Below are 19,219 nucleotides of genomic sequence, written 5' to 3'. Positions count from 1 at the left end.
ATGTAGTCAGATTGTAGTTTCTAAGAAGACTGCAAAACGGACTCCGACTTGGCTTTGTTGCTGTTGAAATTGTAAGTAGCCTACCCTTGGGTGAACTTCGTTTTTGTAATGTGAGCCCTATGTGTTTAGCTTGGTTTATTGATGGCTAGCTCGTTAGCTAGTGGGGGTTTAGTGTAGCAGTCACTTGCTACCGAAGCTGCAGGGGGAGCTATGTCGTAAAAAATGCGAGCCCAAATCAGGTGAAAGCCCAGAAACGGCGAAGGAATAACCAGACCTGCATAGGGCTTCTCCAATTAAATAAATAAATATCCTCATGTATTAAAACAATAAAATTGGTAACAATTAGCAATAGGATTTAAAAAATAATCCTCATTTAATGTAATGTATTAGTAAAATCAAGTTTTCCTTCATGGTCACAACTAATATGTAATTGTGGAGACCTCCAAATCCTGAAGAGTTGAAATGATCCAGCAAGGCCAAGGAAAGAATTTACAGCAAAGAGGTTCCAGACTCGTGGGATGATAACCAAGGAGTAGCGTGCCCAGATGAAGCCTATAGCCACAGAAAATAGTAAAAACACATAAAAACACAACAACTTAGAAAACATTCTCACTTACAACATGCTGTGGCATTCACCACTATTAAGATTCATGCAAGGAACCACTTACTGCTGACTGTGTACTTTAATTGCGGCTGCTTAGCTAATGTAACATTCTTTTTTGGATTTGGAAACTTTCCTTAAAGGTTTGTTTGGTTGTACTATGGTTTACCAGTAAAAAGTTTTTCTAACAAAAATATAACTCTAGTTTACGTACCTCCCTAACGTTCTCCTGACATGTAAATTGTGGAAAACTTGGGGTAACCTTGAGAGAATGTCCAGTCCACATTGGGAGTGGTTTTGTTATCAAATGTTATCAAATGTCGGGCGGGGGTATGTCGGGCGGGGGTATAAGGCGTTGGCCTTAGGAAACTGAGGTCGTTTGATATGGGCATGTTTTACCATGGGATTCTGGCAAGTGTTCTTTTTTATGCTATTGTATGTTGGGGCGGTAGCTTAACAGTTGAGGACAGGAACAGGTTTAATAAACTAATAAGGAAAGCAGGTTCCATCATTGGTTCATGCCCAAGTTCTGTGGAGGAAATCCTAGAACAGAGGGTGATGAAGATGAGGAGTGTGCTGCCAAGGGATGACCACCCCTTGTACAGCATGTTCACTAAAAGTTGTAGGAGCCAAAGGCTCCTTCTATCTAGATGCTTCACAGAGAGATTTAGGAGGTCCTTTGTTCCTACAGCGATCAGACTTTTAAACAAGAGCTGACTATTGTTGCTTTTGCTTTATATTGCTGTGATTATTGTGTCCTTTCAGTGCCTGTGTCTGTGCATACCTATTCATTTGTTGTTTTAGTGTATGTTGTACTGTGCCCTGTCTTAAGTATCAACTGTCCTACTGATGTATGTTGTTGTGTGTGGTTGCCAGGTAGCAAAAGAATTTCCCCCTTGGGAATTAAAGCAACACCAAAGAGTTTTATGTACCTTAAAATAATGTTTCCAAAATCGTTTCAGTGGTTAATCAACTCGTAACAGGGTGAACGGCACTTCTGCATTCGCTTCGCAGCCCTCTATCGGCTATAACCGCACTATGTAAGTTTGCCAGATCAGGTAGCGGTTCTGAAGTTCGATGGAATGAGACATAAGAAACTACAAATTTGACTTGCATCTGATGTCGCAATATATCGTACTTTCATAAAATCATGCAACATATTCTACCTTGTCTGACATTGTTATTTGCAAAGCCAGTGCTGGATAAACAATTAGCATGTGTGCGACAGACGAAAAGTTCTTTGGTGTTGCTTTAATACAGTGCAATCAATCAATCAATTAATTACGAGATAGCGTGATCATATTTTTATAACCTCGTAATTATGATAAAAGATCTCGAAATTGTGAGATGAAGATATCTAAACATGATGGATGCTTGCTGGAAGTTGCGCTCTTCCTACAGGAGCAATGGGCCAATCCCAAATTGAGCTCTGAGGACTAAGGACTAAAGACTCGCAGACTGATCTCAGGTGCTATAAGTGAGTGAGTGTGTGAGGCCACATGACCCATCTCAGACCCCGTTTACATGTACATGGTTATTTTGAAAAACGGAGACATTTCCCTTTGTTTGTGCCCTTCGTTTACACACAAACAGAGAATTCGCCTCTGAAAACAATTCTTTCTAAAAACTCTGGCCAAAGTGGAGATTTTGGTAAACTTTGTTTGCATGTTTGCAGAAAGAGGAAGAGATTCATTGCTGTTGTTTCTATTTTTGGGATTCTGATTGGCTAACGTGTGCTTGAGCTTCTCGTTACACTGCCACCTACAGGTTTGGCATGCTCTTGACGGCATTTAAACCAGGGTTAGTGTAAATGAAATTTTTTCTGAAAACTGACAGATGTGCATGGTGTTATTTTTGAAAACAGAGAGGGTGAAATGTCCGTTTATAAAAACAGCCGGCCATGTGTAAACGTAGCTTCAGGTAGGTATAAATGGGATTGGGACAGCACTTCACAAGATCACATGTTGCCATGGCGACGTTTAATAACAAAGATGTTGCTGACACTTGCCGGTTTGAGAATTTTCATTTTAAGTTTGTTGCTTAAAACGTTGCTAACAGGTTCAAAATGTTGTTTGAGAGCATACAGTAAATATGTAAATTGGTGGAGTTTTGAGCAAGAACGTCATTTGCATTAACACCAAATTGTCTTACAGTGAAAGCGAACGGGGCATACATTCACGTCAAAAACAAACTATTTTACACCACTGACAATGTTAAAAATAGAAAGACACTTCTGTGGTAGTGTGGTGAGGTTGTCCATCGAAGTATTGTAAGCATACAATAAGTGTTTCGAAAGATTAAAAAAAATATTTTATGAAGGGTGTGTTTTTGGTTAGCTGTCTTTCTGTTGTGGCCACTGTGAAGAAAAGGCTTTTTAACAACATTGACATTCATTCATTTAGCAGACAATTTTTATCCATAGCGACTTTCATATGTCAATTAAATTAAACCAATGACACAACAGTGGAAGCAGGGAATTGAACCCCCATCTTTTCAGGCTACTGCATGCTAGCCCAGCTCCCAGTGATCATTATTAGTATTAGGAAATGGTTTATAAAACATGTATCCACACCCTAATTAATCATTAGTGCATGTGTATGTAACATCTGTTAAATAATGGAAATAATACTAAATCAACAAATTATTATTGCATCATGTATTAAGTATTAAAAATAATTATTACATCCAGTCCCTTGCGTTGGCCGTGAAGCCCCTTTGAAAATCATAGGTTTACAGGCCACGGTGGCCTTGGTGCCCCCTTCTTTCAATATTCTGCTTTTTGTCCTCCTAATAGCGATTTTTATTTAGCCTGTGGCCTGTCAAAATAATCTTAGCATTCACAGCGCAAATTAATTTAGTCTTTTACGCAGTGGAGTAAGTGACAGCGCAAGAAAGTGCGTCCAAATTCACCCATTCTTCTCAGTTGAACTACTCGCGAAGTAGCCTATTCATCACACAGACATCACAAGTATCACAATTATGAACATATTTTTGATGCTTAAGACATTATTTTGTACTTGACCTTGGTATTAAAAGTAACTTATGGATACTTTATTGTAGAGGGCAGGTATTTTGGTTTTCCAACATCCAACTTTACACTTTACATACAGTGGGCAGTGCTTCGACTTGGGCAGCTTCACTCGCGGTCCGCGCACGGGATCACGCGGTATCACGCGACTTTAATTTGTGTTTTTACAGTGACGCTGCAACAACCGGTAGATGGCTCAAGTGAGCAGGGTGTCTCGTAAAAAGAAATGGAGCCTGGAAAACCCTACACAGACTTCACTACAGACTTTAGCAGACTGGTTTAGAAATAATTTAATAGCCAGAAACTACTGCCCTGTAGCCTAGAAATCTAGACGCACCCTAGCGGCGGCAAATTCATTTGCTCAGTCTGTACATCTAGTATCAAACCATAGGGATTTCTATTGGCTGACGCCGTGGACGTCATCCAATCACAGAGCTCTATTTTGTTAGAGAGTCTTAAGGCGGACTTAACAGGATAACGACAGTCCTGCGACGGTGAACAACAAGGAAGGTGGCTATGGTGAACGAAGAGCGGTTGTTTGAATCGTTGTTAGCGTCAACTTTGGAAGAGTTGGACTTGTGCTTTTCTTTGAAAGTTGAGCAACACAATGCACTTAAGTCATTCCTTTCGAAGAAGGATGTATTTGCCGTTTTGCCGACCGGATACGGATATGGTCGTAGCGCTGGCCTATTGCATGCCTAGGCAGTTTGAAAGACAATTCTCTGCCCGCCCCTTAGATTAAGTGAGGTGAATGGTTCGATTCCAGACTATACATTTCAATGATATAGCATGGCCCGCCAGGCTACCTGCCCTGCCCTAATAAAGAAATATTTGGTTAACTGTGAGTGAATCCCATTTGCAGCCATACAAGAAACGCAGGACAAATTAAACATTCTGGTTTTCTCCGAGTGCAACGATGATAGACATTTGGACAAAATGTAGAGCATATTAACCTCCGTTGCTCAGCCAAATGCCTTCCTGTTACGTCCTGTTATCACGGAGTTACAGGCGATAAACGATTTTTGATGGTCACAAGTTTACTTCATTAGTGGTTTATTTTTTTGATTATTAAAGAGTGTTTTTCATTTAAAGGTTTGACTTTGTGCTTATTCAGTAGAGCATTTAGTGCTCTCCCCAATCCCAGACGTTCACATTGCATGTTTGTTTGTAATGGATGCAACCCATGAGATACAGCGTTTGGCGGCAATGAGTTGTTAACAGACATGAACCAAGACATATAGCCCAGCAGCAATCTAGGGACTGTTCGTTATTTATTGAAGGGGCCACCGGAGGAATTTTGAGTGCTTCAGTCAAAAGTTGCATGACCCTCCCTTGCCTGCTAGAAATTGTTCAATGACCCTCCGACAGAATTGTTAAAAAAGACATGACCCTCCCCTGCCAATTGTCGCTGTCTTCCGCCCTTGCTGCTTTGCGCCACAGCTACACACTGTGATAACGTTCTTAAATCAATCTTTCCTTGCAGCTTGCATGCTATCAGTCCTTCGTTTTCAAATGTGTTGCGCCTGTTTACACAATTTCACAAATAATCATATGTGATTAATAATATGACAAATAATCACGGGGACCGAAACAATGCATGCCAACTTTTTCCGTGTTTATCACGTATTTTAACTTTACCCCGCTGTCTTGCCGTTTTAATGTTTTCCCGTAGAATATCCCATATTTGAATACTCTCATAACAGCCCTGCCATCGGGCCTGTCTCTGTGTTGCCCTGTTGCTACCCCTTGCCCTTCCAACGAAACAGATGTCTTCAAATTATCGTTTTCCTTGAAGGCGAACTTAGAGTGATGTTAACCTATTTAAGTTTAACGGTGTGATTGTCGTGAGAGCACGATTCATTGGCGCTTGCATGTTCGGCCTTATGTCTACGTGCGCACCTGAGGCTACTCGGCTACTAGAGAAAGAATTTCCCCTGTTTGTATGTTCATTCCAAGTTGGCCTACCATAACCATAACTCTGCACTGTAGACCCTAACTGGCTATTCATATTTTTCTGTGAAATAAGAAAATGTATTTGTTCAACTTTATGAAGCAGAATTACGCACTAGGCTACTTGGAACATATCACATTTGACAAAGGACAGATGTGCTAGTGACAAAATATTAACTTTCAGTGTTTTATGATGTCTTTGTCATGGGGAAGTGTTTTTCCCCATGAATTTATTCTAGGCTACTGTAGTGACTGCCGTGAGAGAAGCGGGTTCTGTGTTTCGTTCATGTCAGTGACTGACGCGAGAGAAGTGGGGTCTGTGTTGTGTTGCATTGCATTTTCATTGGGCATGCCATGCCGTGCCGTCCACAGCTCTTCAGTCCTGACAAAGCCGAAATTACTACTTTTGAAACAATGAGTGCAGGAAGCGCGTTTTGTTATATTGCTTGACGGTGGGGATCCCAAGCAGCTTTCAGCCATAAGGCTACTTTGAGAACATTTCCTAATTCACCCGACACTAATATTCAAAATGTTGACAACTATTTCGGCATAGCCTATAAAGCAGTTCAATTAAATGGAATGTTAGTTGTAAACAAACAAGCTACTTGGTGAGGCTTGACCTCACAGATGTGCTCGTGCCTTAGATGGCAAGAAAAATCTTCACGATATAGGCCTATTAACTGACCACCCGATTCACATTGGCTGGGGGGTAGGGGGGCCATCAGACATTTGTGCCCAGTTAATCCGGCCCTGCCCCCAACAAATCACACCTTCCCACCTCTGTAACGGCTTAAAAGAAGTCGAGAGGACTCCTAAATCACAGACCTATTCACAAACCTGCGGCATTTTGCCGTGTTTTGAAATCCTATGCAGCTACAGGAGCTTCCAATCGTGAGGAGTTACAGGCAATTTTCCATTGTAGGCATAACTAACATGCAATAACGCCACCAACAACAACCAAAAGTAGGCTACTCATTGTCAACATGTAGCCTAAATTAAATGTAACATTATTGTGAATCAAATTAAAATGTTCTCTTTTGCAAATGTAGGCATAGTAACAGATTAATTTAATAATGTTACAAAGATACTACATCAATCCGTATGTTTCATTAGGCTACTAGGCTATTTGTTTTGCCTTACTCTTGATTCATTTAGGCTAGGCCTTTTTATTCAGGGGCCATATTCACAAAGAACTAAGGCTAAAAGTAGCTCCTAACTGGCGAATTTAGGAGCAACTCCTAAAAATAATGGGCATGTCACTCCTAACTTTAGGACTCCTAATTTTTTCACTAAAAGTAATTCACGAAGCATTTTAGACCTAAAAGTAGCACCTAAGTCTGAGACAGCTTAAAAGAAGTCGAGAGGACTCCTAACTCACTAAGACCTATTCATAAACAGCTTTTTGTGGCATTTTACGTTGCGATGTTTTGAAATGTGTAGCCTATGCAGCAACAGGAGCTTCCAGTCGCGAGGGAACAATTTTGCATTCATAAAAGGAATGCAATAACGCCACCAACAACAATCAAAGAGAAACTCCTAGCTAAAATATTTTATTGCTGTTTAGGTGTATAGCATATAGCCTACTCCTAGTGGTAAGATAAAAGGCTTTGTGAATATGACCCCTGGTGTCTAACCCAATGAAGAATTTTATATAAATCCTGCGCAAACAGTAATCCTCCTGCCCCTGAAACCACAGCTGTGGATAGTGTGGAATATTCAAGTAATAAAACAATCCAATGTGTGTCTCAATTGTCCCCTGCTGACCACCTCACACATTTCTCTAAATTTTGCAACGAACTTACATAACACAATGCCATAAAATATGCCAGTTTTAAGACACAGAATAATGTTTGTAATGATACCAGTTAGGCCTACGTTTTAACAGTAACAAGTGTAATGAGCTAGTCATTGTCGAAGGTGCATGGTGAAGTGAAATTCTTACTTTGGAAAACAAACATTTGCCGATATCATCAGAATATTGCAACAGATTATGTGTGTTCTGGACTGCAGGTAACTTGTTAAGCCAGTGGTTCTCAAACTTTTATTTCATTCCCCACTTTGATCAAGGGGCATGACTGATGATGGTGGAGATAACGTGTTATCCCGAGGCCTTTGCAAGTCAGCATCTCCGACGGTAGTCTACCCTATTAAAAATATACGTTTTCGATGTCCCAAACGGAGAGCCATACTTTATTGTTTTTAACGATCTGTTAAAAGCACAAAACCGGTTGCCATTGACAGCAGTGATTATATACTTTGCCGGTGATATAGATTTAACAGACCACCGAACGTTGGGAAGGCCATTCATGTGAATGGAACTTTCTGCAGCACTAACAAATTGTGCCCCTTTCTTACTTTAAAAAACTTTAATGGTGCGTTATGGATGTGACGTTATGGATGTTACATAATGTGAATTTACAAGACTGGAGACTTTATTTTACCTCAAAGCCGATAAACATATCTTCTGGTGGCATGCCAGTTTCAACGCATTTCACCTTAGTGTTTACAATTGACATTTCAGAGATTATTAGGCTGATCAAAACCACAGGGAGGCCTAAGCATTAGCAAAACACATAAACATAATATTAAAATACCTCCAGTGATTGACAGCCTATTTTCGAGTGGCCAAATAGGGGAGACCGGGGCTGGTTGGAACAGGGGCAGGTTGAAACACTGTTAATATCCAGGCTACTAGAGGGAGCTGCAACAAAATTCCAACACTAAACTGACGCCCTTATTGAGTAGAGTAAACTCAATGTATGTAACTGGTCTCCAGGTCATTAACCCTTTAGGTGAGAACAACTTTTTGATTTTGTAGTGTCAAAACTTAGAATATGCACCTCCCACTAAATACATCCTAGAAGGGTAATAGTTAGGGATATAAAAAAAATATTCATTATAATTGATTGCTAGGGGACTCATCTATAATTTAAAATGAAGTTTAAAAACCTGAGGTGACTGATATTAGCAGGCTAACAGCATTTGTGCAAAAAAGTTTGACCTAATGTGGGCGGGGCAGGTTGGCACACTGATTTTGGGGTTAGTTGGCACATACATTCCCTATGGCTATTTTGTGACAAATCTATAAACTTTGTATTTTACACATAAAAACATCATCAATCTTTATTTTAACATTGTTATTGTAATTACTGAACATAGTTTTACATTTGGAAGCATTTCAGACCTTTTTAAACATTTGAAGTAAAAAAAAATCGGTAGGGACCAAATTGGTCTTGACAGTGAGCCCTACTGAAGAAAAACACACAGAAAATAAATCAGCAAAGCCCTACAGGTAGTGATATAGATGAGCACTTCAAACAAAAGCAAAAGAAGTACTGCAAAGGACTATAACATAGGTGTTCCAACCAACCCCGACTCAACGCATTGTAAGACGGAGAAATATAACCAAGAGTGAAAAGTGTTCCAACCAGCCCCGGTCTCCCCTAACAAAAATCTCAGTGATTATCTTTCCGTAATTGTCATACTGTTGTTTGTTGTACAGTAACTGGATCATTGTCGTGAAGATGGATGACTGCAGCTGGAGTTAACTTCCTTCTGTTGCAGATGTGTTCAGCCTGCCGTTCACGTCTGCTTAACAGTTTCAATTGAAATGTGACGATCCACTATTGACAAAGGTTTACAACACGATATGCCAGCATTTGAAGTGTCAGATCCTCTGTAGCTAATAACCACAGAGTAACATGAGTTAACGCCAGCAATAAACATGTGTGTGTGTGTGCACGCGTGCATGTACTGGTTACATTTTGCTTAACCAAGGTTATACTTCAATCCCACTTTAGTCATTTTAACTTTTGATATTACTGGTTAAACTCTTTTTGTAGTTTTATTAGTTTCAATTTCTGCCATATTCAACAGTTTGTGTGTGTGTGTGTGTGTGTGTGTGTGTTCACGTGCATGTACTGTATGTGTCCAAATCACAAATGAGTGGGTAGGTTGATGCGGGCTTTCATTAAATTTTCCAATACAATTGAGAGTTTTATATTAAAATAACTTTTTCTTAGTTTTACATTGGTTGTACCACCTGACATGTAAACTGTACAATTCCAACTATGAAGAGCAAGTAGCTATTCTTTTTAGCAATATTTGAGAGAGATTTACACATTTTTCACTCGTCAGTAAAGGTCACTTGGGGTCCTCTTGATGAGGCCTGTTTACTCTTTTCCTTCTTCAATTCAAAATAAACATTCTGTAATATTTCAGATATACAAATTTCCGGACAAAAATGTTCTTTACATTTTCCAAACAATTTAAGACCTATTAAACTAGGATTTTTTCTTCAGCTGTGCTTTATATACACCTTTCGCTATAGACCAGGTTTTTCTTTGTCAATTGCGTAAAGATTTTTAGAGAGTATATGAGAGCGATTTTTGGATCACGTGCCAGCACACCTTATGCTGCTAATTATCCTGGACACAAGGTTTAATAGAAGAGGAGTGCATGGTGAAAAATCAACACTTTATTGCTTCAAGCCACCTTGCACTGGATGCATAATATAGTCTTCTTAAATTAAGTCAAAATTATATTTAACTTTGCAGTGTCCGTTTAATTCTATATTTGATACTTTTCACATAGTGTTAATTTGCATCTCTGAACTCACCACATTTCAGCCCTCTAGGTCACTTGATATGACTTAGAAACACAACTGAGACCTAGCACAAGGTCTTGTGAAGCTGTGTTCAAAAGTAGATCAATATAGAATGAAAATATGAGTACTTTAGACCATTATTTGCCAAGGTATGCTCATGCTTTTTGTAACTCCCCATAGGACTTTTGGTTATCCAAAATGCATACTGACAATCAAATGCTTACTGTCTATGACCCCCTTTGTGTAGAAGCATAATCTTGGTCTCAAATGAAAGGTAACACGTTGAAGTTTCATGCTTGCATTTGAATTGTACTTCAGGGGTTCTGATATGGAATGACTACACTAAATATGGAATAATTACACAAAAATATAAATCTTTGCAATTTATATTTCAATTCAATTGGTGTGTATAAGATGGACTATACATCTGCACAACTTATATTGGATAAAATAACATGATTATTAAATGTCTATGGATTCCTGTGAATATTTCAAGACCCATACACTGTAAATCTAGCATATTGCTAAGGATATACACTGCAGCTAGAAGGTAGGGAAGCACCAAAGGCGGAGGAGTGCATTTTTGATTAAATTTAAGTGAGACATAGTTAGATTAATCTGACAATGTGAAGCACTACACATATTTTGCATGAAAAAAATTGTCATGTATTGATTTCCAAGAGTCCAAGCTTTCAAATTATGTATATGTCAATCAAATAATTATGCTACATAACAATCTGATGTATAAAAATGATTTAGAATAGGGTCACTGCAGATTAAGTAATATTTCCACAACTTTCACTTGCAAGATTTGCCAATAGAACAAGAAGATTTTCAGTGCAAAAATGTCAAAAATAAGTCAAACTGTTCCAAGTTGTCTCAATTTGCACAGAGCAAGCTGTTGTCATATGGCTGAGGTCTCAAGGAATAGTTACAACAGGGGCCCTGCTCACCTGTGGTTGTTAGCACAGCAGACTGATAGGTGCTGAGTTTCTCTGCAGGGCGAGTGAAGTCAGAAATGCCAGCAATTACCAATCCCTGCCAGAAATGTAAAATCATAAAGCTGAAGCTGAAGCTGAATCATCTCTATTTACTAATAAACAATAGTTTCATACCATTATTGAAAATCAATTGAAAAATGCAAGCTATAAAGTGTAAAAATTTCCTTGAATTCTGACAGAATGACTAACCTGATGAGGATGTATCAGGTTAGAGGAATGTGAACAACTTACCCATTTAACCCATGGAGCCCAGAAGAAGACTGTCTTTGGACCTATGACCGAGAGAAGAAAAAAATACTTTCAATTCAATTCCTACCAAACCAGATCCAACAACTGGCTCACTCTTAGGGTCCCTAATGCACATACTGAGCTTGGCAAAGCTGCATTTGTTTTCGATGGCCCTAGTACCTGGAACGCTCTGCAAGAAACACTAAAATTAGAGGTACTTCCCTCTGCAACTGTTTTTAAGCAATTGGTGTCAAAACATATATATGTTTAAAAAATGTAAAAATATAATTTCAAATATATATTTATAATATATATATATATATATATATGGTTTTTTAATGCATGACCTTTCTTTGTAAATTCGTTATCATTGTAAATGAGGGAAACCTCAATGCCCTATGAGTATAAATAAAGGTTTGAATTGAAAAAGACTTGCACTTGCAATTAAATACTAAAAATCTGGTTAGATTTAGGCCCTAGCCGTGGCGCAACTGGCTGGGGCACCTGCACCGTACGCCAGGCGACCCGGGTTCGATTCCCGCCCCGTGGTGCTTTCCGGATCCCACCCCGATTCTCTCTCCCACTCACTTCCAGTCATTCTCACTGTCCTGTCTAATAAAAGGCCAAAAAAATATACTTAATTTTTTTTTTTTTTTTAAATAACATTAAAAAAATAAATTTAAAAAATCTAGTTAGATTTAAGCGTTTATTAAATTCAATTAAATTCAAATCACTTTATTCATCACCAGGGGCCATTGCGTGTAAACATTATGGTCAGTGCATGGTCATGGTCAGTAGTGAAGACCTAAATACATTTAGGGGTGTGTCCAGTCCACATTCGGGGTAATTTTTCAAACGTCAGGCGCTTGGCACAAAAAGGTTGTTCTTATGTTTCTTAATCAGTCATGGGTGTGTTTTGGGTGTAACATCATTTAAACCAATGAGAATGACATCTGTCATTCCCTTTAACAGCAAGCAGCGCAACTTCAAACAGTGCATCGGTATTTTAATAGTTAGTGGCGTATTTGAAGGAATCTTCTTGCATGCTAGACCGTATGGAACAGGTATTCCACTAAGCCATGCTTTACTAAAACCTGTTTGTGACTAGCAGAGTATAGCCTACACACACAAATTTGCACTAGTCTATTATTTGAACTCCTAGGCAAAGTGAAACTAACTTCACCGTGGTCTCATGGTCAACGACAAAACAGTTCTACACAGTTAATTACTTTCAGTATTGACTGACAAGGGGTTACCATCAAAAACGTAGCCTGAAAAAAGCAGCACTTACTACAATAATGTTGGAATGACTGAATAAAAAATCTTAAGGATATTTATCCTGCAAAGGAGTTGCTGCTTATATCTCGCTTACATGCGCATTTCGCTATAAACCAGGTTTTTGTTCGTCTGTGGCGTAATGATTTTTAGAGGGTGGAAGATAGCGATTTTTGGAACATGCGCCAGACCACACCTTCTGCCACACCCCTGGGCACAAGGCTTAATAAAAGTGATGCGCATGGCATAAAATTTGCCCCTGACTTGAGTGTAAGATAGGAATAAACTTTGCGCTGTGATAAGAATAAGCTTTGCACTGTGTTTCTGAACATCAAAATAGAGCAATAAGTTTTTAGTGACATTGCATTTGTATTTGGTTCCACACATTGTACCTACAGCACCCAAATCAGAAAAGGTAGGGGCGTTGTGTAAAATGCAAATAAAAACGGAATGTGGTTATCTGCAAATTTCATAAACCCATATTCAGTTGCAAAAAGGACATAGAATCATGTTGAAAATGTCAAATTTGACTTTTTCGTGGAAAATATAAGAACATTTTGGATATGATGCCAGCAACAAGTCTCAAATAAAGAGCTGGAACGGGGCAACAAAATGCTGGAAAGGTTGTGTAATGATAAAGACAAAAACAAAAGTCATGATCTGCTTTGGATCAAAAATATCCCTGCCATGTCACGTTCTCTCTCTGCTCCAGGTTTTGCCCAGCCCACGTCTCACTTGCTCTTCCCTGTTCTCTGCTGCACACACCTGTGGCTAATTGGTCCTTGTCTGTGCCTGTATTTAAACCCTGCTCTGAGGGTCATTCAGTGCTGGATTAACTCCTCGCCTTCCTCGTGCTGTCTGGATGAATCTCAGTTCTGAAACTTCTCTCGCTCTCTCCTGCCTATCTCTGGATTAATCTGCCTTGGATTGTGGTTCATGTTACCTTTGGATTTCTTGGAATGGCCTTTGTTGGACTGCCTGGACTGGGTTTTAATCCTAGCCTGGTTACAAAAGTTACAAACAGCTTCAAAATTGAAATTTTAATAACAAATATAGACCAAGAGACGCCGGCCACTTGTGTAACTGTTGGCTTTTACAATAGGAATCAAAAAGGTGACGAAAGATCGTTTTTCATTAGCTCCTCTAATGAGAGGATGGTGATGGTTAGCAGCTGTGAAGTGTTTCTTTTCTCAAGAAAGACTACTGTCTACAGAAATGTAGGTTAAACATATCATACAACTATCTACAATCATCCAAAAATGAATGGCCAGAGATGAATTACCAGAGAGCTATTAATTAAGGGAAAAAGTGCAACATCTAAGTAGTAGTAGGCCTTTATTGTCACATAGTCACAAAGTAACCAGCGAAATGAACCATCAACCTGTCCATACAAACATACATATAATATGACAAGGGGGGTAGACAGGACAGGGAGACAGGGCGTTGAGGAAGAATACAGCATAACATGAGGAGAGGGGAGGAGAAAAAAAAAGGCAACCCCCAGACTATGCTCCTGTGCGGAGTAGTGTGGGAACAGGAAAAAAACACCTCAGCAACATTAGCACATACACTTTACACAACATGAGAGACACACGGCTTGCAACAAGGGGGGGGAGGGGGGGTGGAGGGGATACCAGTGCAGGCAGGCAGCCATCCGGTCCTGCAGCCATTTCGGCGCTGGTCACAGACCCGCTTGACAGACTGGGGGTACAAGCGGCTAAGGCGGGATGGGGGTAATGGGGGTGAATGCATGTCTGTATATATGTTAGATGTATGTGTAGGCCTGGTGAAGCGCTCCGCCTGGTGCCCAAAGTCTTAGTGCCTCAGTCCGCAGGATTGTCAAAGCGATAACACAGCAAGTTGCTATGGAGACAGCCTTGGTCATGTCCCAGTCAGAGTCCACAATCAGCAGGTCTGTGGGGGGTGGGGAAAGGGATGCAAGAGCGTCTCGCTGCAGTGCTCTTCCGGGGGAGTTGTTTTCCAGCAGCGGCCTTGGCCGAGGCCAGTGCTGCTTAAGGGGCGCCAAAAGCAGATAAGATTGTAGTTGTTTGGTCTTGGGGCGGGTAGCCGCATTCCAATTTGCACATCTACCCTCTTAGTCCATTCTGGTCCAATTGCCTTTGTAAAGCAGTGAGTTTCTCCATGATGTTATCCAACTTAGTATCCAACCTAGCATCCATCTGATCCATCCTGGTATCCATCAAATGCTTGATAGTCCCAGTCTGGGTGACGACGGCTCTGCCCACTGCTTCAATCATAACGGGCAGCCTTACGGGGCTTTGAACAGCTGTCACCATTTTTAGATTTCCTCGATAAACCAGGGCAATGCCTAATCCAATCAGAATAAGACCTGTTATCATGGTTCCGAATAGGTAGATATCTTCAATGTCCTCCACAGAAAGAGCCGCCAGGCACACGACCCGCCACTTCTCCCACGCGTCCATCGAGTAGCCAGCTGCGAACGTTCCGGCAGGGCAGTCGGGTTCCCCCTAGCCTGGGTGTTCCCATGCTGCCTTGCGCGCGATTTGATTCACGCTGCTAAGGCAGCCTGGAGACCATGGAGCAAATTTTCGCCTGAGATAGGGAACCAATCACAGAACAGGTGGGAAAGCAAGACGATGATGAGCTATGCACAGACGCATTTGATAGACATCCGTGGCACCCAATAAACGGATCTGGGCATTTTTTTCAAATACAAGAAAATGAACGTTTGGTTCCCAGACCACGTCTCATTGAGAAGTGGTGGCGCTAGCCAGGCTAGGTTCCCCCGAACCCAAGCTTCTCGTCGAGAAGATGGTGTCAATTGCGTTGAGAGACCAGTTGATCAAATCCATGATTTTTTAGTTTGGAGAGCAGTGCAGAGAGAGTCTCTCAAAGTATAAGACAGTAGACTACACGAGACAAAGAAGCACAGCAGGGAAGACTATCCTAAGCATGGCAAGACTATATTTTAATTTTTCTAGTGAAATTCATGCTCATCAATCACATCATTCCTAGCTTCTGTCCCTCTGTTTCAAGTTAACATGAGTGTCATTTGATTATATAATCAGAACAAATGCAAAGAAATTAAAACACAATAGGCTAAACGTCCTGTGCCGGTCAGTAGGCTAACTCCCATCTCGTATGGCAAAATAAACTGATTTGATTGATTATGAATTGTGTCGCGATCACACACAATTGAACTTAACACAGCAACCTCAAACACCACTGTTGAACCTAATGCTTAAGGCATGTAAGAAATAAGCAGTTTATGAACTATCCTTACCTCTTTTTATCAAGTCAATATTATGACCAAAATAATAACATTGGCATATTTAAAGGCTGTTGTGAGCTAGCACAACAACCTAATATATGCTGCAATGGCTAATCATTTCATATAATAAATTATCATTTCACATTCTGACTTTTCTGGTTGATTATATATCCATGCTGATCATCTTTGATTGTGCCAGCAGTGTTTTGTTACAGGATTACAGGATTCATGATTTTAACGATATTACATGATGCTGACTGACGCTAGCTATAAAGCTAACGTTTAAAAGTCTACTGCATCAAGGCTTTAGGCTAACCAAAACCTGTCCTTGTTCAGTTAAATTCTTAACAAACTATAACTTACTGTTTAATTCTGTGTCAACTTTCAGAGAGAAGACATGTATGACTCCTTTGTGGCCAAATTTCACAACTTCTAAGAAAGTGTATCGTCTTTGTGTAAACCGGGTTTTGAACTGGGAAAATTGAAAAAAGTTAGGCTACAACTGTGCCCCTTCTCCCATACGGATCAACACCCCAAATCAGGACAATTTTAGTGAAATAACGTTCCTGTGACAGGCTATCAAATATTGAACAATGGGATAACGTTTCATAATCACCTTTATTGATGCCTGACATGTTGATATTGATGAAATACAGTACAGAGATGTAGCTTAATGAAAGGCAACTGCAGACAACAACGTTCAATAGGTTCAAGTGTCCCTTGCCTACCAGTTGGCGGTAAATAAAGCGGGGAGAACCGGCACAATTGTAACACTTTTTTATTTTTCCAATTCAAACTCGATTTACACAAAGACGATAGACTTGAGAGATGTGAAATTTGACCAGAACAGAGTCGTACATGTCTACTCCATGAAAGCTGAAACAGAATTTTAAAAATATGTTATAGTTTGTCAATAATTTAACTTAACAGCGACATGTACCTTTGTTACAACCTTGACGCAGCCATAAAAAAGTGCGGTACAGTTGTAACAGTATAGCGTAATGAATCTAACATTGTTAAAATCGTGAATCCTATATATCCTATACATATTTTACCACAAAACACTGCTGGGTTAAACAAAGAGCATCTGTTTTCATATAAAATCAACAAAAAAGTCCAAATGTATGACTGGCCATGAGTGGTATGAGTGGCCATATCCACTTGATAAAACCAGTAAATATAGTTGATAAACTGCTTATTTCTTACATGTCTGAAGCATTTGGTCCAACAGTGATATTTCAAGTTGCTGTGTTAACTTTAATTGGGTGATCGCGACACAAAAATCATAATCCATAACTCGCAATGAGAATGTTCGCGCATGCGCAATAAAATCCAGTTCATTTTGCCATAGAGACAAGTGTTACAACTGACCCGCACAGGTATTTTCATTTAATTGCATTTGCTGTGACTATATAAATCAAATGGCACTCATGTTAACTTGAAACAGAGGGACTGAAGATATGAATGACATGTGATTGAAGTCCACACACTCAAATTTCATGAAGCAAACTTAAACAAACAGTTGCGGTTAAAAAATAAATAAAAAATCGCGATGCTTGAATTTTGCACCTTTTTGCTTAATATCTCTGGTCGTATTTATAGTAGACCATTCATATTTGGATGGCTGTAAGATTATACATAATTACATGATATGTGTCTGTTTACGTTTCCGTAGCTACACCATATCTTGAGAATAAAACACATTACATTTGTACAGTTCTCCCCAATATAAAAAAGAATGTCACATGAAAAACCTTAATATACAAAATGCACATACTGGAACTACACTTATACATACCAATATTGTACTGATCTTTTATATTAATACTGTCATACTGTAGACTAGGGCTACAATATGTGTATCGAAACCAAAAACACTTATATCCATTAAATTGTTGCGGTGTGAAAAGGCAGAATTGTGACTCATCTCTTTCAGTGTTTCCCGAATCGCTTTACAGCTTAGACAGCCACCTAAGCAACACACATCTCCTGCCTTAACTACTGCTACGTTGTCCAAAAAAAAAAAAAAATAATAATAATTTCATACCTCTCGTAGCTTTCATCGCAGAGCTATGCGTGCAACTTAACCAAACACAATAAAGTCTCTCTCTCTCTCTCTCTCTCTCTCTCTCTCTCTCTCCTAATGGACATGTCCCTTAGTGTGCACATTTAATCCAAATAAAACATTCACAATCGTGACAATCTTGGCAGCATAACAGCGTCTATAATAATAATAATCCTTACAGAAACAATAAGGCTTTCGGTGCAGACGGGTCCGGTGCTTGGGCCCTCATAAAACACAACATACTGAAAAATCTTACATCTTTATAATACACTGGTCCAATCGTAGAGGAGAATTCATTGTAATGACATAGTAGGGCTATAGAGGTAAAATAATCTTTTAAAATGTCTACAAGACAGGCTCCTGATCTGGGCTGAGGATAAACAAAGATGTTTAAGGCAAAACAGCCCCAGTCCCAACATTTGTGTTGATTCTACGTCTAGCATCATTGTTTCCACAAGAAACAATTGAGATGTTAAAGGGGCCATGCCACGTAAAATGAAACAATTTGGGAAAACCTTTCTGCTCAACCTCCTCACATTTTTTTTATTTTTAAAGGAAGTTTAAGTTATACCTTTTCATTGTTGCCAGAACTTTCCTGGAAGTTTGCCTTTTTGTAAGGGCTGCCATGGACCTCGCAGTTTCAAAATGCAAAGGACATGAATCAAAAGCATGATTTTTGGTATGCAAACAGTCCACATACTTTAGTGTCATCCATGTGTCAGACACCTGACAGTCTGTCACACCTGTCAAATGACAATGGCCTAAATATGGGGTTATCTGTAAAAACACCAATCTTTATGACCATCCTGGATGAACAGTATGAGGTGCAAGCCAAATGTGTCTATTTGGTGCAACAGTTTGCCACCCTTTAGACCGCTGAAAAGTGTTAGATCTAACTTTTCTTATTACTGTCCCCTAAGGACATGTCTAAACTTGACCATTAAAGGATAATGCAACAATCGCTAGCATTTCGTTAGCCTGCCTCTGTGCTGTGGATGCAGGATGTAAACTGATCCTGCTTCGGTCGACGGGTACGATACACTGAACTTGCAAGCGGGATATTCTTCCTACAGGCAGTAGGGGCAAGCGAGAGAGTCTTCATTCGCCCTGTAATGAGTTATTTAACCATATACCAACTAGGGCTGTCACTTTTGTGAAAAAATCCTGTTTGATTTGAGACATAAATGTTCATTGAATCGATAAAATTTCCAC

The 19,219-nt window shown here is 39.6% G+C and overlaps 1 protein-coding gene across 1 annotated transcript in view; it reads right to left on the bottom strand.

The window, feature by feature from the left end:
• LOC125310213 (mitochondrial pyruvate carrier 2-like) overlaps positions 1–19,219 on the bottom strand; it is an 87,119-nt gene that overhangs the window by 47,272 nt on the left and 20,628 nt on the right. Inside the window, exons 2-4 of the mRNA XM_048267403.1 lie at positions 11,418–11,458; positions 11,139–11,223; positions 441–552 (exon numbers count right to left, since the gene is read on the bottom strand). Of these exons, the coding sequence (XP_048123360.1) occupies positions 441–552; positions 11,139–11,223; positions 11,418–11,458 (238 nt within the window). The remainder of the gene's footprint in view (positions 1–440; positions 553–11,138; positions 11,224–11,417; positions 11,459–19,219) is intronic.

The sequence above is a fragment of the Alosa alosa genome, chromosome 17 (genome assembly GCF_017589495.1).
Source record: "Alosa alosa isolate M-15738 ecotype Scorff River chromosome 17, AALO_Geno_1.1, whole genome shotgun sequence".
Lineage (NCBI taxonomy): Eukaryota > Metazoa > Chordata > Actinopteri > Clupeiformes > Clupeidae > Alosa > Alosa alosa.
The sequence above is the reverse complement of the archived record's forward strand: the minus strand, read 5'-3'. Positions and strand labels throughout refer to the sequence as shown.